At 49.4% G+C, this 20,316-nt stretch overlaps 1 protein-coding gene across 2 annotated transcripts in view; it reads left to right on the top strand.

Annotated features, from left to right (window-relative positions):
- The window catches only part of BTBD7 (BTB domain containing 7), a 78,141-nt gene that overhangs the window by 15,350 nt on the left and 42,475 nt on the right, over positions 1 to 20,316 (top strand). Inside the window, exon 2 of one of the 2 annotated variants that reach the window (XM_077466662.1) lies at positions 14,492 to 14,678. In XM_077466662.1, coding sequence (XP_077322788.1) covers positions 14,597 to 14,678 — 82 coding nt within the window. In that variant the 5' untranslated portion in view covers positions 14,492 to 14,596. Of the gene's footprint in view, positions 1 to 14,491; positions 14,679 to 20,316 lie in introns of those variants that run through there. The other variant, XM_077466663.1, reaches the window with a different exon arrangement.

Below are 20,316 nucleotides of genomic sequence, written 5' to 3'. Positions count from 1 at the left end.
GCTCTCCCGTGTCATCGGGGGGGGGGGGGGGCCCGGAGAAAGAATCACCCGCCGCCGGATGACGAGCATAGAGATTTTCCGGTGATCACCAGTCGTCTATGACCGTCGGAGGCCCGTTTACGTTATGACGTCACGCCCGGGTCCCCGGCAATAAACAAAGCCGCGATCGCGGCTGTCAGAATGAGATCTGTCAATTTTTTTTTTTTTTTTAATTTATTTTTTTTCCCCGATCTCGTGCTTTCCAGCTTGGAGGAGGGATCTTATTGGCCCCAAATGTCTCCATAAAGAGGACCTGTCACTCCCCATTCCTATGATTTACATTCCTTGTAATAGGAATAGAAAAGTGATCAAAAAAAAAAATTAAGCAAAATTATTATTTATTTATTTATTTATTTTTTTAAACGGCCTTGTCCACAGTAGCTCGCATTAAGAAGCGAATGCACGTTCAAGCCCCGCCCATATATGTAAACGCCGTTCAAACCACACATGTGAGGTATCGCCCCGTGCGTTAGAGCGTGTGCAACAATTCTAGCCCTAGACCTTCTCTGTAACTCTATGAACTGCTAACCTGTAAAAAAAAAAAATTTCAAAGCTTCGCCTATGGAGATTAAGTACCGAAGTTTGGCACTATTCCATGAGTGTGCGCAATTTTAAAGCGTGATATGTTGGGTATCCATTTACTCGGCGTAACATCATCTTTCATATTATACAAAAAAATTGGGCTAACTTTACTGTTTGTTTTTTTATTCATAAAACAGTTTTTCCCAAAAAAAAGCGTTTGAAAAAATGATTGCGCAAATACCGTGCGAGATAAAAAGTTGCAATGATCGCCATTTTATTCCCTAGAGTGTCTGCTAAAAAAAAAAAAAAAAATTATATATATATATATATATATATGTATGTGTGTGTATGTATATGTGTGTATGTATATGTGTGTGTATATATAAATGTTTGGGACGTTGTTCAGAATCGGGGACAGTCCCGCAAAATCTGGGACGGTTGGGAGTTGTGCGTTTTTTGTCAAGCCCCGCTCTATACTTCTATTTATAGGGCATGGGAAGAATCCTATAATCTAGGAAATGTGAAGGATTGTCTTGCTGATCCCTCCGTGTTTGCAATCGGGTTTGCGGAAGTCCTGTCTGGGTTCACATACTTCTGTCTCCGGTAGCGGGGTTCACATAGTTCTGTCGCTGGTAGCGGGGGGTTCGCATAGCTCTGTCGCCGGTAGCTGGTTCGCATACTTCTGTCGCCGGTAGCGGGGTTCACATACTTCTGTCGCCGGTAGCGGGGTTCACATACTTCTGTCGCCGGTAGCGGGGTTCACATACTTCTGTCGCCGGTAGCGGGGTTCGCATACTTCTGTCGCCGGTAGCGGGGTTCGCATACTTCTGTCGCCGGTAGCGGGGTTCGCATACTTCTGTCGCCGGTAGCGGGGTTCACATAGTTCTGTCGCCGGTAGCGGGGTTCACATAGTTCTGTCGCCGGTAGCGGGGTTCACATAGTTCTGTCGCCGGTAGCGGGGTTCACATAGTTCTGTCGCCGGTAGCGGGGTTCACATAGTTCTGTCGCCGGTAGCGGGGTTCACATAGTTCTGTCGCCGGTAGCGGGGTTCACATAGTTCTGTCGCCGGTAGCGGGGTTCACATAGTTCTGTCGCCGGTAGCGGGGTTCACATAGTTCTGTCGCCGGTAGCGGGGTTCACATAGTTCTGTCGCCGGTAGCGGGGTTCACATAGTTCTGTCGCCGGTAGCGGGGTTCACATAGTTCTGTCGCCGGTAGCGGGGTTCACATAGTTCTGTCGCCGGTAGCGGGGTTCACATAGTTCTGTCGCCGGTAGCGGGGTTCACATAGTTCTGTCGCCGGTAGCGGGGTTCACATAGTTCTGTCGCCGGTGGCGGGGTTCACATAGTTCTGTCGCCGGTGGCGGGGTTCACATAGTTCTGTGGCCGGTGGCGGGGTTCACATAGTTCTGTGGCCGGTGGCGGGGTTCACATAGTTCTGTGGCCGGTGGCGGGGTTCACATAGTTCTGTGGCCGGTGGCGGGGTTCACATAGTTCTGTGGCCGGTGGCGGGGTTCACATAGTTCTGTGGCCGGTGGCGGGGTTCACATAGTTCTGTCGCCGGTGGCGGGGTTCACATAGTTCTGTCGCCGGTGGCGGGGTTCACATAGTTCTGTCGCCGGTGGCGGGGTTCACATAGTTCTGTCGCCGGTGGCGGGGTTCACATAGTTCTGTCGCCGGTGGCGGGGTTCACATAGTTCTGTCGCCGGTGGCGGGGTTCACATAGTTCTGTCGCCGGTGGCGGGGTTCACATAGTTCTGTCGCCGGTGGCGGGGTTCACATAGTTCTGTCGCCGGTGGCGGGGTTCACATAGTTCTGTCGCCGGTGGCGGGGTTCACATAGTTCTGTCGCCGGTGGCGGGGTTCACATAGTTCTGTCGCCGGTGGCGGGGTTCACATAGTTCTGTCGCCGGTGGCGGGGTTCACATAGTTCTGTCGCCGGTGGCGGGGTTCACATAGTTCTGTCGCCGGTGGCGGGGTTCACATAGTTCTGTCGCCGGTGGCGGGGTTCACATAGTTCTGTCGCCGGTGGCGGGGTTCACATAGTTCTGTCGCCGGTGGCGGGGTTCACATAGTTCTGTCGCCGGTGGCGGGGTTCACATAGTTCTGTCGCCGGTGGCGGGGTTCACATAGTTCTGTCGCCGGTGGCGGGGTTCACATAGTTCTGTCGCCGGTGGCGGGGTTCACATAGTTCTGTCGCCGGTAGCGGGTTTGCGGTAGTCCTGTCTGGGTTCACATACTTCTGAGCAGACAGTTCTATTTTCTGCATGACGGGTTCATTAGCTCCTCGCTTGTCTCTACATGAAATTCTGCTTTTCACGCTTCTCAGATGGAAATGAGCACCGGGCCGGCAGACACAGAACAGACTTCTTTTCGGGACTCTAATTGAGTTTGGTAAATGGCGGCTCTAATGACCGTGTGCTGGAGATGGAATGTTCTCTTTTTTCCCCCTTCATCTCTGTTAATGAAGGTTTGCTGGTTTTCTGTCACGTTTCCTCTCCTCATTCAATGATTGTCATGTCTGGACGGGTCACAGTCCCCAGATTTTGCTAGCAGTGCCTATTGTCAGTAGGGGGAGGGGGGGGGGGACGCATCCAGCCAGTTACTGGCAGAATCACTAAGTGACAGTCTATGACTCAGCACTGTACTAATGAAACGCGTCAGTTTTAAAGACTGACTTTTATCCGCTGCGTCTGTGCTTTAGAGTCATCAATAATTGTGAAAAGCAGATTTTCTGGTTTCCATCTGTTGCATGATGTGACCAAAATTGTGTTCCTGTGGCTAGACCGAAGCCTAAATGCTGCCAAAATCAGCACAAGGGACGTAGGAGGTGTTTCTTGTGCTGATAACTTTTTATTTTGGTGAAAATCTCTCTACAACCTCCCAACTCTCCATGTGATTTTGAAGGCGTCTGTCCCAAGGCTGCCATCATGAGATTGGCTTTAATACCTCGGTGACTCCCGAAGCCAGGGTCATAATGGCAGCTCTGGGGAGCCAAGGAGCAAGCCAAAGTCAGATTCTGAGTCTAATGTGCTACCCCAGGACATAGGACCGGGGGCTCCAAACGTTCTAACCCAAGGGGCCAGTGTACTGTCCTTCACACTTCGAAGGGGCTGGTCTGTGGCCAGGGCGAGTAGAAAAGGTCCTGATGTCAGTAGGTAAAACAATGCCCCATCTTTGGTGTCAGTGTGAGAAATTGTGCCCCATCATTGCGATCATTGGGCCCAATTGTTGGTGTCATTGGGAGGAAGTGTACCCCATTGTTGGTGTAATTGGGCCCAATCCTTGGTGTCAGTGGGGGCAATTGTGCTCTCATTGGTGTTATTCGGCCAAATTGTTAGTGTCCTTGTGAAGAATTGTGCTCCATTGTTACTGTTAGTGAGACCACTGACCACAGCTGATGTCCGGGCCCGAGCGTTGCCGTCCCTGCGCCCAGCGGGTGTCCGGGCCCGAGCGTTGCCGTCCCTGCGCCCAGCGGGTGTCCGGGCCCGAGCGTTGCCGTCCCTGCGCCCAGCGGGTGTCCGGGCCCGAGCGTTGCCGTCCCTGCGCCCAGCGGGTGTCCGGGCCCGAGCGTTGCCGTCCCTGCGCCCAGCGGGTGTCCGGGCCCGAGCGTTGCCGTCCCTGCGCCCAGCGGGTGTCCGGGCCCGAGCGTTGCCGTCCCTGCGCCCAGCGGGTGTCCGGGCCCGAGCGTTGCCGTCCCTGCGCCCAGCGGGTGTCCGGGCCCGAGCGTTGCCGGCCCAGCGGGTGTCCGGGCCCGGGCGTTGCCGGCCCAGCGGGTGTCCGGGCCCGGGCGTTGCCGGCCCAGCGGGTGTCCGGGCCCGAGCGTTGCCGGCCCAGCGCCTAATAAATAATCCTGTTTTCAGGTATCTTGGGTAGTTTGGCTGAGCTAGTCGAGGGTTAAAAGTTCAAGCTTCTGATTATAGAGTGCCTGTCCTTTTCCGTTGGGTGAAGCTGCTCGGGCTGCAGTGCAGTTCCAGTAACTGAAAACATAAGGCCGTGCTTCTTGGAAATGCTCGGCTCTGTTACTTCTAAACATGTTCCGGCGGCGTGCTACGTGATCTCCAACCAGCGCACTGAGATCTGCTGGGTGCGGGGAGAGAGCGCTCCAACATCTCTGCTTTCTGTTTGGATTCAAAGAATAAATGCAACTGTGACCTAAACAGATAGTAAGGGAGCGCCGCCCTAGATCCGTTCTCTATGTATTTCTGGCTTCGCTTGGGAAAGATGCCGACCGGGAACTGGAAACTTAGACATGGAAAGTAGAGGTAGATACCCCTCGTGTTCAGCGAGAGAGCGCCCCTCTACTGGGCTTATTCGTAAAAGGAAATGTAATCAATTTTATTAAGTTAATAGTTTAAGTATTAGACTTCTTTTACATGAGCATACATGGTGGGTGGAGCATACATGGTGGGTGGAGCATACATGGTGGGTGGAGCATACATGGTGGGTGGAGCATACATGGTGGAACTTCATGGCAGGATTTAATACAGAAAAGACTTGTTATGTCTCTTCTGCGTTAAAGTTACTTCCCTGTCTGCTGCTGTACAGTCAGCGCATGCGCAACTCGTAGTGCAAGTCCAGCAAGGTTCAAGACGACTGAATTCCCATGCATGCGCGGGAGTAACATCAGCCTGGTCAGTGAAAGCAGTTGGCAATCAATACCCAGAAACCCACCGCTCAAAGATGTCATTTGCCTGTGGTGTGAGCCATGGCGTGCCACATCGCTGGAGTGAAGGGGAGTATAAAGGCGCCATGTTAATTACCCGGGAGAGCGTCTGATGACTTCCTTCCGTGACGTGATTATATGTGTATGTGGAGATAGAGAGAGCTTGTATAACAGTGTAAATTTGCCGTCCCTTCAAAATAACTCAACAAACAGCCATTAATGTCTAAACTGCTGGCAGCAAAAGTCAGTACACCCCTAGTTGGGCCCAAAGTGTCAATATTTTGTGTGGCCGCCATTATTTTCCAGCACTGCCTTCACCCTCTTGGGCATGGAGGTCAGCAGAGCTTCACAGGTCACCACTGGAGTCCTCTTCCCCCTCCCCCATGATGACATCACAGAGCTGGTGGATGTTGGAGACCTTCCCCTCCTCCACCTTCCCTCTGAGGATCCCCCACAGATGATCAATAGGGTTTAGGTCTGGAGACATGCTTGGCCAGTCCATCACCTTTACCCTCAGCTTCTTTAGCAAGCCAGTGGTGGTGTTGGAGGTGTGTTTGGGGTGGTTATCATGTTGGAATACTGCCCTGCGGTCCAGTCTCTGAAGGGAGGGGATCATGCTCTGCTTCAGTATGTCACAGTACATGTTGGCATTCATGGTCCCCTCAATGATCTGTAGCCCCCCAGTGCCGGAAGCACTCATGCAGCCCCAGACCATGACACCCCCACCACCATGCCTGACTGTAGACAAGACACACTTGTCTTTGTCCTCCTCTGGTTGCCCCCACACACGCCTGACACCATCTGACACCAAATACCTTTATCTTGGACTCATCAGACCACAGGACATGGTTCCAGTAATCCATCTCCTTAGTCTGCTTGTCTTCAGCAAACTGTTTGTGGTCTTTCTTGTGCATCATCTTTAGAAGAGGCTTCCTTCTGGGATGACAGCCATGCAGACCAATTTGATGCAGTGTGTGGCGTATGGTCTGAGCACTGACAGGCTGAACCCCCCCCACCCCTACAACCTCTGCAGCAATGCTGGCAGCACTCATACGTCTATTTCCCAAAGACAACCTCTGGATATGACGCTGAGCACGTGACCTCAACTTCTTTGGTGGACCATGGCGAGGCCTGTTCTGAGGGGAACCTGTCCTGTTATACCGCTGTATGGTCTTGGCCACCATGCTGCAGATCCATTTCAGGGTCTTGGCAATCTTCTTATAGCCTAGGCCATCTTTATGTAGAGCGACAATTCTTATCTTCAGATCCTCAGAGAGTTCTTTGCCATGAGGTGCCATGTTGAACTTCCAGTGACCAGTATGAGAGAGTGAGAGCGATAACACCAAATGTAACACACCTGCTCCCCATTCACACCTGAGACCTTGTAACACTAACGAGTCACATGACACCGGGGAGGGAAAATGGCTAATTGGGTCCGATTTGGACATTTTCACTTAGGGGCACCTACACCCTTCTATTGTCCTCAGATAAAAGTTGGATGGTTATGACAGTGCAGGGTTTCTCTGGTATTTACATATGCGGAGCTCCCCCCGTACAGACCGCACATTATGCTGACATCAGCGGAGCCCTGTAGCACATATTTGTGGATTTGGGGTGTATTGGAAAATTCCATTGCTGGTTTCTTGTTGTGAAGCGGATGTAATAATCCCAGAATGAGACCTGCGTCTAATTACCGCACAATTTGTAGCCTCATCCCGGCTGTAAACTTCTATTCTATTTTAAAGCCCAACTCCGGGCAAACCTGAAATTCCTCAACCTTGGTTCCAGAACTCTTCATGAGCCAATCCTGCAGTGTAATAATGGATCACAGTCCGTTTCCTCTAGGAGGCGGGCTTATTTCTTCTGCTGAGGATTGGACATTTCTCCCTCCTTGGTGGCCACTGGTGTCCTCACCACCCAATGACTTCTCCTTCCTCTGGGAAACTGAGAGAGCCCTCTGCTGGAAGGGTTGTTCTCTACCATTAGGAGGTGTCCACATAAAACAGGCAGCGATGTGGACAGCCAAAGAAGGACCCCAGGAGGTAGAACAAGAGGATGGTCATATGACCATGGCTTTAGGTAGTTGGTATAACGAAAAGAAAATGAAAAGTTTAGGGGAGGGAGGGGGTGATAGTTGGACACATTGTCTTACAGAAGACACAAAGCTGGTGCCTCCAGCAAAAGGGAAAATTCATGGTTGGCCAGCAACTAATTCAAGAGACACAATATACAAATAAAAATCATCAAAGTATAACCCACAATGCAATACCGATATATAGGAACAACACTTTGTTTATTTAGAAAAAAAACTATTTGGTCTCAAAAAAAAAAAAATCTTAATGTTAAATTTTTGCTGAAAAAAACGTTAATGAAACGCCTCTGACCGGGACAGAAGGTTTCCAAATTGTCCATCCCGCTTGTCCATAATAAGCAACTGGACAACTAAAGCTCAACTCCGCAGATCTTTGTAACCATTCTCATTATTTTTTAATGTTGTGTTTTTTATATGGAGATGGGATATAATCACAATCCATGTTCCCTGCGGCTTCTTGTATTCTGTTAAAACAAATTTAAGTTGGCTCGTATTCCTTTGGATCTTGGATGTGATGTAGAAATTTATTGTCTTCGTTCTCTTTGATTAAAGCGGTAGTAAACCCGCAAATTTTTTTTTTTTTTTTTTTTTTTTTTTAACCTGCAAAGCAAAAGGTATAATGAGCTAGTATGCACCGCATACTAGCTCATTATGAAATACTTACCTTAGAACGAGGCCCCGACATCTGGCCCGATCCACGCCGAGGGAGCTGACGTGCTCCCTCGGCGTCTCTTCCGGGTATCGCGGCTCCGGCGCTGCGAGTGGCCGGAGCCGCGATATCGTCACTCCCGCGCATGCGCGCGGGAGATTTCAGTCCGGCCGGACGAGCGCTGCCGGATTTTCACGGCGAGAACCCCCTTGTGCGCATGCGCCGCTGCAGTCAGCGGCGCATACCGAGGGGAATATCTCCTAAACCGTACAGGTTTAGGAGATATTTTTTTTACCTACAGGTAAGCCTTATTATAGGCTTTCCTGTAGGTAAAAGTTAAAAAATTGACCATACTACCACTTTAAAGAGGAAATGGAGTCTTTTTATTTTACCAGTAGCCGAATGACGGCTATAGTGCGATCGTCCAGTTCTGGGATGGAATCAATAGATGTCCTCCCAGAATCCCACCCCAGCGTTCCCCCTGCGTGCCTCCAGCGTTCCCCCTGCGTGCCTCCAGCGTTCCCCCTGCGTGCCTCCAGCGTTCCCCCTGCGTGCCTCCAGCGTTCCCCCTGCGTGCCTCCAGCGTTCCCCCTGCGTTCCTCCTGCGTTCCCCCTGCGTTCCCCCTGCGTGCCTCCAGCGTTCCCCCTGCGTGCCTCCAGCGTTCCCCCTGCGTTCCCCCTGCGTTCCCCCTGCGTTCCCCCTGCGTTCCCCCTGCGTTCCCCCTGCGTGCCTCCAGCGTTCCCCCTGCGCTCCCCCTGCGTGCCTCCAGCGCTCCCCCTGCGTGCCTCCAGCGCTCCCCCTGCGTGCCTCCAGCGCTCCCCCTGCGTGCCTCCAGCGCTCCCCCTGCGTGCCTCCAGCGCTCCCCCTGCGTGCCTCCAGCGCTCCCCCTGCGTGCCCGCTACATCGGGCGGGCTGTGAGACCACTGTGTTCTTTGAGCGCAGCTGATCACCGATCGGGGTAAAGGGCCAATCACTGCAGCCCTTTACCGTGTGATCAGCTGTGCCCAATCACATGTAAACAGATTTGCCGGTTATCGGCGGTCCCTCCCCCCCCCCCCCCCCCCACTCTGTGTCTGTGTGAGGAAAGCAGAGCCGTTAACCAGCAAGGCTGTAAGGACATTGATCACACTGATAATCGGGGCAGCCTATAAGTGTGTCGTTGTGTGATTGGTGTGACAGCAATCAGGGACACGGACTGGTGACAGTACAAAAAAACACCTTTTATTTTATTTTTTTTACATTTTATTTGTATTTTATATTTAAGATTTATTTATTTTTTCCACAGACCAGAGCAATATGTTACTATGGTAACACTGTACTACTCTGGGAAAATGATCAGGTTTGTGTTTTTATACATTGATTGGTTATAGCAGTACATTTCTTTGCTATAAACAAGCATTTTACTTAAATCGGAGGTTCACACAAAAATTGAACCTCCGCTTTTCGGAACCCTCCCCCCCCCCTCCCCCCCTCCCCCCCTCCAGTGTCACATTTGGCACCTTTTAGGGGGGTACAGATACCTGTCTAAGGCTCCATTCACACCTGTGCTTTTTGCATTTTGCAGAGGCACACTACAGTCCATTTAACATGATTTCCTATGGAACACATTTTGCAGTTCAAATCTGCAAAATGCAAAAAGCACTAAAAATGCCATAGGTGTGAATCGGGCCTAAGATGGGTATTTGCACCCACTCCCAGCATAGACTCCCGTGGGAGACTACGCCTCTTCCCGTCCCACCGCACTGTCTGCTGGGACACACACACGGACTATTCTAATTGCGCAGCCTGACTTGCACTTGCGCAGTAAGTAACCGGGAGGGCAAGCCGCAAGGCTTCATTTCCTGATTCTCTTACCGATGATGGTTGCAGCAGTATAGGAGGGACGAGTCGGCCTCGGGTGACATCGCTGGCACCCTGGACAGGTAAGTGTCCTTATTTTAAAAGGTGGCAGCTGCGGTATTTGTAGCTGCTGACTTTAAAAAAAAAATACATTTTGCAGGACTTCTGCTTTAATAAAACTGATTTATTTAGTTTACTTTGATTATCTGTGATTGGCCAGATTCAATCACATGGCACAGATGGGCTATGATTGGCCTGTCTGGTCAGTGTGATCACATGGCACAATAACAGCTAGCAACACAATTGTATGCAATGGATGGCACGAAAGGAAGTCATCCATTGTTTACAACCGTCACGCGACCTGCTGTGATTGGTCAATGTGATCACATGGTACAGACAGGACAATCATAGCCCATCTGTGCTGTGTGATTAGCTCTGGCCAATCACAGCTAATCGAGACAAACTGAGTGAATCATCCATTGAATGATTGGTCACAGCGATCACATTGTACTGGCAGCGAGCCGGTACAGTGATCAGTCTTTGGCTGCATCTGACGGACACAGCCGGTGACAGATCGTGCTGCCCAATCTGGGTGGATGTCCTGTGACGCCTGATGGCAGTCACTCTGGGTGGGGGACCCATGGAGTCCAGAATCCCTTGGAGAGGTTGGGAAACCTTTGTTTCAGCTCCCCATGCACCTCCTATGTCTTAGTCACCCTGTGTCTATTAGGGGCACAGGGTGACTGAGAAAATGGACAGCTGTTTAATGGACTCCGAGAACGTGTATTGGATTACGTAAAATGGAACAGTAATATTTACCAATAATATCCCTCGAATCTGATATAATAATTCCACTGTATCAGAGTTTTGTAGACTGTTGCTATGCCATCTGCAATCCCTGATTAACTACTTGCCTACCGGGCACCTACACCCCCTTCCTGCCCAGGCCATTTTTCAGCTTTCAGCACAATCGCACTTTGACAATTGCGCGGCCGTGCTACACTGTACCTAAAAAAAAAAAATATTTATTTTGGTGGTAATCACTGCTGGGTTGTTTATTTTTTCCAAAAAAAGACCAAAAATTTGGAAGTTTTTCTTTTTTACCTTTTTTTTTTTTTTTTTTTTCCTGTCAGTAAATTCTGTAACAAAGTAATTTTTCCCCTTCACTGATGTGCACTGATGAGGCGGAACTGATCGGCTGAACTGGTGGGCATTGATGAAGTGGCACTAATATGCCGCACTTATGGGCGCCACTGCCAGCACTGACTAGCATCGCTAATGGGCACTGATTGGTGACACTTGTGGGCACTGTATGGTGACACTGTTTTACTATACTGTAATCGGGGCACTGATGAACAGTGCCCTGATTACATTCCTACATATCCCCCCTGCGTGGTGATGCCGCTGATCATCTCTCCTCGCCACACACTCTGTCAGTGTGAGGCGAGGAATGCCGATTACTGACGCTTCCTTGTTTACATGTGACCGGCTGTGATTGCACACAGCCGATCACAAGCTTAAAGAGCCACGGACGTGACTCTTTACAGAGATCGTGGTCGCGCCGTGTCCTAGCAACACGGCACAGCCGCGATCGCCGCTCGTTCCCGCAAGAGTGGGTGCTCTGGGACGCAGTCATGCCATCATATGACGTCGTGCCAGAACGAGAGCTGAACCGCCCCGCCATCATTTGACGGTGGGTGGAAGGCAACCAGCTAATCACAGCATTGCTTAAATATGGATTTTGTGGCCTTCAATGTAGGAGCCGGTTTGTCTGCTACTCGGGGCTCCTGCTATTGTGTGAAGGTGTTCTGTGTTTATACTTATGATAATGTGTATTGTGTCTTCTGAGCTAGAAGACGGCAAGTCTGACCTGAAAGATCAGACCTCTGAGTCACCTAGGCTGGTTAAATGATTAGTTAATTAGCTCATATTAATTTATGTTTGTGGTTATAGTTTGTATTGTTATGGTAATATGATCAGGAGGGGGAACCTCCCTCTCAAGTGTATAAAAGACTGTATTCCTGTTCAAATAAACAGTTCATATTCTGCTTTACTCCACAACTGGTGTGTAGCCCAATTCTTGGGGTAACTATAGTCGGTCAGATTCACTGGTCTCGTGTTTGGAGAGTTTGGGAAGCACCGTCTTGGCGGAGATACCCAGTCGGGGTGTCCGCGTTCCGTCACAACGTCCTCTTGGATTTGACGAAAGGCCCGGCCGTCTTTATAGGCCAGGCGGGAACTGGTTAACCACAGAAATCCCAACTAAGCATGCACAAAGACTGGGTGGGGGAGGGGTTGTTTAGATTTTGTTTACATGAGAATTCTGTTTATATTGGAAAAGCCGGATATATAAAGTAAGAAGCAGCGACTAAATATAACCGGTCGCACTTCTACCTCCTTCCCTGCAGTTGGAGCTTCAGAGAAATTCTCACTCCCCCCCTCCCCCGCCCCACATCACATTTATTAGCAGGGATCGCCTACATTGTATCTAAAGATTTCTATTTTTCTCCTTTTTGTTTATTACCATTGAGTGGCAACATGCTGGGAATCGATCGTACACAGGAAGAGAGATGATTATCGGTGTGTATGGGGCACCGTCCTGATTGGACGCTCACATAGGGAGTTTTATATTTAGATGGAGATGTTGTTATTGTTGCGGGTGAGGGGCGGGCCACTCCCAGGAGTGAGCTCATTAATGAGACTTTATAATACAGATGGCAACCGGTCACATTCCTTTCTAATATTAGTTGAAGGCCGTGCCACCTCCCTGAAAGGAAAACTTCATTTTCATTCAAATAGATCCAAACCCATTTACTAAAATATTATTTCAAGCTTTTACCATGGTAAAGTCTCCCTCCGTCCCCCCCCTCCCCCTCCCAGTCTGGCACAGGTGTACCGCCGCCTTTCCTGGACTGAAACGGCTTCCTCTGATTTCACTGCACACTGTGAGCTTCTCACAATGTGCATTAGAAGCTGCAGCAAGTCAGAGTCCCATCTCATTTCCCGAGCGGGTGACATCCAGCATCATCTAGTCCTTTTCTTGCTTTATTGTAGTTGTGAACATACAATGTTATAGACACTTTCTAACACAGTTATCACTATGCCGACACCAGAACCGCTTTTACTCAGTTTCAGAAATGATCTTACACTTTATTTTTATTTTTTAACAAGTTCTGTCATGTGACCATGCATCTCTCCTTCCTGATGGGGGGCAGGAATTCACGAGGTTCTGCAGCTGCAAGCTGTGCCTCTATTAGGGAGGGGGCATGCACCAGAGGCGGGCATTGATCGGGAGGGGGGGCGTGTGCCAGAGACGGGCATTGATCGGGAGGAGGAGCGTGTGCCAGAGACGGGCATTGATCGGGAGGAGGGGCGTGTGCCAGAGGCGGGCATTGATCGGGAGGAGGGGCGTGTGCCAGAGGCGGGCACTGATCGGGAGGAGGGGCGTGTGCCAGAGGCGGGCACTGATCGGGAGGAGGGGCGTGTGCCAGAGGCGGGCACTGATCGGGAGGAGGGGCGTGTGCCAGAGGCGGGCACTGATCGGGAGGAGGGGCGTGTGCCAGAGGCGGGCACTGATCGGGAGGAGGGGCGTGTGCCAGAGGCGGGCACTGATCGGGAGGAGGGGCGTGTGCCAGAGGCGGGCACTGATCGGGAGGAGGGGCGTGTGCCAGAGGCGGGCACTGATCGGGAGGAGGGGCGTGTGCCAGAGGCGGGCACTGATCGGGAGGAGGGGCGTGTGCCAGAGGCGGGCACTGATCGGGAGGAGGGGCGTGTGCCAGAGGCGGGCACTGATCGGGAGGAGGGGCGTGTGCCAGAGGCGGGCACTGATCGGGAGGAGGGGCGTGTGCCAGAGGCGGGCACTGATCGGGAGGAGGGGCGTGTGCCAGAGGCGGGCACTGATCGGGAGGAGGGGCGTGTGCCAGAGGCGGGCACTGATCGGGAGGGGGGGCGTGTGCCAGAGGCGGGCACTGATCGGGAGGGGGGGCGTGTGCCAGAGGCGGGCACTGATCGGGAGGGGGGGCGTGTGCCAGAGGCGGGCACTGATCGGGAGGGGGGGCGTGTGCCAGAGGCGGGCACTGATCGGGAGGGGGGGGCGTGTGCCAGAGGCGGGCACTGATCGGGAGGGGGGGCGTGTGCCAGAGGCGGGCACTGATCGGGAGGGGGGGGGTCGTGTGCCAGAGGCGGGCTCTGATCCGTCATGGGGACTTGGGCCAGGGAAGGCCAGCGATGGATCAGGAGGGGGGCATGCGCCAGGGACAGGCTGTGATCGGGAGGGGGGGATGTGGAGCCAATCCAGACATGCTATTTGTCTGCACAGTGTCCTGTACGCCTGGGGTAACATGGACTTTATTTTCTCCTGCTGTCGGTCCACTTCCTGTCCCAGGGTGACAACACTGGCTCACCTTACTGTATATAGTGAAGCAGCATTTTCTCTTTAGCCAGGACTACAGAACACCTTCCCCCCTGTTATGAAAATGGAGTGTGCTGTATTGCAGCTGAGAGCAATTCCACCAATAGGAGTGCAGCACAGGCAGGGAGGACAGGATGTTTTAATCGGCTCACTAGATTTCTGGCAGGATCAACGGGTATTTTTTTTTGTACTTCCTGAACAGATGTAACCTTCATGCTATTACATCATAAAGTAATTGGGCACTGAACATCTCGATGTGTTTTCTCTCTTTTCAGACATGGATACGCGTCTTCTGGGAGAACCTGGAATTGGGAATCATGCGGCGATGTGTCCTCGTACTTTGGACAGCGGTCAGGCGGAATGTCTGAGTGACTGACGACATGGGTGTGAATGCATCGAGCTACCCGCATTCCACTTCCCCACGGGTCGGGGGAAACGCACAGACGCAGCAAACCTTCATAGGTAACGTGGAAGCCCCGGCTTGTTCTCGGTGACATCCAGGCAGGGGGTATTTTAGGTATTTTGGGGTCGCCCTGAGAAGAATCAATGCCTTCTGTGTAGAGCGATCGTCCGGCTCCATCGTCCGGCTCCATCGTCCGCCTCGTGCCAGCACTAGAAATTTCAGAAATGTGTACAGAGGCGGGTGAAGAGCCTCACATGAACTTCTCTGAATACTTCTCTCTCCCGGATTTCCTGGGCTTATTAAAGGGGTCATACGGCCTATCAGAGAAGCCAATCGCACACCTGGGAAATGCCGGCCTCGTTCACACGCGTGTTCTGTGTGGCGGCCATGTTTTCCTGCACGGAGGTGCACCGGCTCTGCAGGCAGTCCCATTGCTGTCCCTCGGCTCTGCTGACTATATTGGAGCTGAATGTGTGTCGGCCATTCAGGGCAAGCCTTGTACTTTTATCAATTTATACAAGGCTTCCTCTGATTGGCCGAGGTGGAGAGCCGGATGATGTCACAATTTCTACTTTTGAACACATCTCCGCTTACTGTATGTAGCTAATGCTACTACCGTGTTGCAGCACACACACAGCGGCCGCATTGTTCTGCAATGGAAATGGTTCATTTGGATTAGCTTGGCCCAAACATACCAAAGTGAAATGAAACCCGGAACGCTACTTTTAACCTCTTGCCGACCGCCCTACAGCAAAATGACGTCCACAGCGCGGTCGGCCAGTGCTGGGAGTGCGTTGTATGAGGTTTTCCCGTGATCGGGCGCACCTGCTGCTGTGTGCGGACCATGTTCTCGGTGATCGCTGTGTCTTCTGGATACAGTTGATCACAGATCGGGGTAAAGAGCCAATCACAGCGTCTCTCTATGTTCCTTTCCTCCCGTGGAGTCTGCACTGAGGAGTCTGCACTGAGGAGTCTGCACTGAGGAGTCTGCACTGAGGAGTCTGCACTGAGGAGTCTGCACTGAGGAGTCTGCACTGAGGAGTCTGCACTGAGGAGTCTGCACTGAGGGTCACAACTGTTCAATGCAGATGTTGCCTTTCACACTAGCTGCTTACTGACTTTCTCCTCTCCTCAGTCCAGCCCCCTCAGTTCAGCCCCCCCCCCCCAGTGCAGACTCCTCAGTGACCATCAGTGCAGACTCCTCAGTGACCATCAGTGCAGACTCCTCAGTGACCATCAGTGCAGGCTCCTCAGTGACCATCAGTGCAGGCTCCTCAGTGACCATCAGTGCAGGCTCCTCAGTGACCATCAGTGCAGGCTCCTCAGTGACCATCAGTGCAGGCTCCTCAGTGACCATCAGTGCAGGCTCCTCAGTGACCATCAGTGCAGGCTCCTCAGTGACCATCAGTGCAGGCTCCTCAGTGACCATCAGTGCAGGCTCCTCAGTGACCATCAGTGCAGGCTCCTCAGTGACCATCAGTGCAGACTCCTCAGTGACCATCAGTGCAGGCGAAAAATTACCTGTTGGCGAAATATAACGAAAATTTTTCCCCTATGTTTATCAAAAAATAAAAAACCCCAGGGGTGGTTAATCACTTGCTGACCATATAACTTAAATATATACGGCGGCTCTGCTGCACAGGATGACGTACCTATGCATTGTATACAATTCTGTTGCGAGCTGTGATTGGTCACTGGATATCACATGGCACAGAAGGGGCCAATCACAGCCCATCTGCACCATGTGATTAGCTCTGGCCAATCACAGCTAAACAAAACTGTTTACATTTTGTTCATTAAAATGCTTGCTGATAGCAATGTAAATCACTGCTATAAGCAATCGTAATGTGTTTAAAAAAAAAAAAAAAAAATCCTGATCAATTCCCCAGAGTGTTACTATGATAACATTATATTGCTCTGGTCACTGTGTGTTTAAAAAAAAAAAAAAAGAATCGTGAATAAAGTAATAAAAAAAAAAAAAATCCCCAAAACTTTATTTTTTTGTTTTGTCACCAGTCAGTTTTCCTGATCACTGCCACAATTATGTGACGACGTTGTACTGCACTGGTGACTTTCCTTCATTTTCCAAAAGATTATGACAATTACAATTTCAAAAAAACTCTCCATGCCTCTTACTAAATATCTCGGACTGTCTACTTTCCAAAAAGGGCTCATTTGGGTGGGGGGGGGGGGGGTGTTTGTACTGTCCTGACATTTTCGGACTTTAAGAAAAGAGATCATTCGTCAGTACATCAGGACCGATCGATTTTCAGATCTATATCCCGTAGTTTGTGGACTCTAAAACATTCCTGCAGACTAAATAATATACACTGATTTGGGTTATTTTCACCCGAAAAATGGAACGGAATACATTTTGATCTAAATTTTTGAAGAACATTTTTTTTATTTGCAAAATTGTATAGCAAAAAACGGAGAAGTTTTTTTGGGGTGTTTTTTTTTTTTTTTTTTTTTTTTTTTTTCTTTCAAAATTTTCAGTCTTTTTTTTTCTTTTATTAGAAAGTAAAAACCCCAGTGGTGATGTAACCACTTCAGCCATGGAAAGTGGTTGCGTCACCACTGTGTTTTTTTTTTCCCACGATTGGCTAGCTGACCTTGAATGACAGCAGTGGGAGCCAATGGCGCCGCTGCCCTGTCTCGGCCAATAAAGAGGGACAAACTCGGACGGCTGAGACACTCATAGACATCGCTAGACAGACATGACCGGGCCGTTTTTTTGCGATACGGCACTGCGTTACTTTAACTGACAATTGCGCGGTGCTGCGGCGCTGTACCCAATTAAAATTTGTCCTCCCCCCCCCCCCCCCTTGTGCTATTAAGACCGACAATTTAAAAAAAAACAACAATATTTTCCACTTTTTGCTATAAAACAAAGTAAATCTAATTTCTTCAATTTCCTCCTATATGTATTCTGCTACATGTTTTCAGTAAGCAAAATCCCAATAAGCGTATATATTGATTGGTTTGCGCAAAAGTTATAGCGTCTGCAAACCTTGCGATATTTTTATGAACTTTTATAAAAGTGCCTGGGATTGATTCAAAGTGACGTCGGTCAGCAGTGGACTTTACCCCGCTGTCGGCTGAGAACTGGTCACAGGAGTGCGCAACGAAGTGTAGTCCTGTGACCCACAGGAGAAGTCCGGACGAAAGAACTTTGGCCCTACTTCTCATTTAAAGAGGAATTGCAGTCCGCTCACATAATTTGTAATAAAAACATCTTTGCCATTCTGAAGCTTCCCTCCAACCACTTTGCATATTATTTTATATATACTGTGATTCTGTACTGCAGAAATCCCCCTCCACTGAGTCTGGCTGCAGCCATTTTAACTGTGGGCAGCTGAAGCTGCGGCCTGTTCACTTCCTGGATTCACACAGAGGCAAGCCTCCAGCCCTGCAGCTTTCATTGGCCCTCTTATGACTCATCCCCCTCCCTTCCTGGCAAACTCTCAGGGGAGTGAGAGCTGTGCAGGCTAAGGACCAAAAAAGAAACAGGAAGTGGGCTGTATAAGGGATTTACTGGCAGAAAAAAAATGTTTTACTATCCAAAGTTAAAACAACAACAACAACAACAAGAAGGGTAGAAGATTTAATAGATGGAAAGAGGAAAAAATGACTGAAGTTCCGCTTTAACCTCGTCTGGCACACCGATATACGTCCTCAGTTTGAAGAGGAATATCGTTGTTATGGCAGCAGCGTTCCACCATAATCCCGGTATCCTCTTCTTCGGCCAGCGGTTTGCCTTCCGATAAGAGTGGTCTCTGTGGCGGATTTGCTGCGAGATCACTTTTATCGGCGGCGTGAGCCGTCGGCAGCGGCGCAGGCGAGCGGATGCTAACCCTGGCTGGGTATGGAGCTGAGTGAGGGAAAGATGGCCCCCACCCGTCTCCATAACATTGCAGGGCGGAAGTGCCGTCAAAATGTCACTTTTGCCCAAAGCTCTTAAAGGGACATTTTGTTGTGTTTTATTTTATTTTTTTGACAATTAATTTTTTTATTGCATTTTAGTGTAAATGAGATGTGAGGTCTTTTTGACCCCCCCCCCCCCCCTACCCTGATCTCACATTTAAAGAGGTCCTGTCGTGCTTTCTTTTTTCTATTACAAGGGATGTTTACATTCCTTGTAATAGGAAGAAAAGTGAAACGATTTCTTTATTTTTTTTTTTTTTTTTTTTTTTTTTAAACAGTGTAAAAATAAAAAAAATATATGGTAAAATAAATAAGAAAAAAAAATTTTTTTTTTTTTTTTAAACTCCCCCCGTCCCTCCAAGTTCGCATGCAGAAGCAAGCGCATACGTGAGCAGCACCCGTATATGAAAACGGTGTTCAAACCACATGTGCGGTATCGCCGTGATCAGTAGAGCGAGAGCAATAATTCCAGCCCTAGACCTCCTCTGTAACACAAAACCTGTAGAATTCTTCTTTTTTTAAACCTCCGATTTTTAAGGGTAAAAGTTTGTCGCCATTCCACGAGCGGGGTGCAATTTTGAAGCGTGACATGTTGGGTATCAATTTACTTGGTTTATCATCTTTCACAATATAAAAAAACATTTTTTTGCTAACTTTACTGTTGCCTTAATTTAAAATAGTTTTTCTTCCAAAAAAAGTGCGCTTGTAAGACCCCTGCTCAAATACGGCGTGACGGAAAGTATTGCAACGACTGTTTATTCTCTACGGAGTTAGAAAAAAAAAAGTATAATGTTTGGGGGTTCTAAGTAATTTTCTAGCAAATAACTGGACTGTTAACTGGACTGTTAACTGGACTGTTAACTGGACTGTTAACTGGACTGTTAACTGGACTGTTAACTGGACTGTTAACTGGACTGTTAACTGGACTGTTAACTGGACTGTTAACTGGACTGTTAACTGGACTGTTAACTGGACTGTTAACTGGACTGTTAACTGGACTGTTAACTGGACTGTTAACTGGACTGTTAACTGGACTGTTAACTGGACTGTTAACTGGACTGTTAACTGGACTGTTAACTGGACTGTTAACTGGACTGTTAACTGGACTGTTAACTGGACTGTTAACTGGACTGTTAACTGGACTGTTAACTGGACTGTTAACTGGACTGTTAACTGGACTGTTAACTGGACTGTTAACTGGACTGTTAACTGGACTGTTAACTGGACTGTTAACTGGACTGTTAACTGGACTGTTAACTGGACTGTTAACTGGACTGTTAACTGGACTGTTAACTGGACTGTTAACTGGACTGTTAACTGGACTGTTAACTGGACTGTTAACTGGACTGTTAACTGGACTGTTAACTGGACTGTTAACTGGACTGTTAACTGGACTGTTAACTGGACTGTTAACTGGACTGTTAACTGGACTGTTAACTGGACTGTTAACTGGACTGTTAACTGGACTGTTAACTGGACTGTTAACTGGACTGTTAACTGGACTGTTAACTGGACTGTTAACTGGACTGTTAACTGGACTGTTAACTGGACTGTTAACTGGACTGTTAACTGGACTGTTAACTGGACTGTTAACTGGACTGTTAACTGGACTGTTAACTGGACTGTTAACTGGACTGTTAACTGGACTGTTAACTGGACTGTTAACTGGACTGTTAACTGGACTGTTAACTGGACTGTTAACTGGACTGTTAACTGGACTGTTAACTGGACTGTTAACTGGACTGTTAACTGGACTGTTAACTGGACTGTTAA

This window comes from Lithobates pipiens, unplaced genomic scaffold, assembly GCF_037356315.1.
Source record: "Lithobates pipiens isolate NorthernLeopardFrog02 unplaced genomic scaffold, aLitPip1_a1.2 Scaffold_37, whole genome shotgun sequence".
In the NCBI taxonomy this organism is placed as follows: domain Eukaryota; kingdom Metazoa; phylum Chordata; class Amphibia; order Anura; family Ranidae; genus Lithobates; species Lithobates pipiens.
The sequence above is the reverse complement of the archived record's forward strand: the minus strand, read 5'-3'. Positions and strand labels throughout refer to the sequence as shown.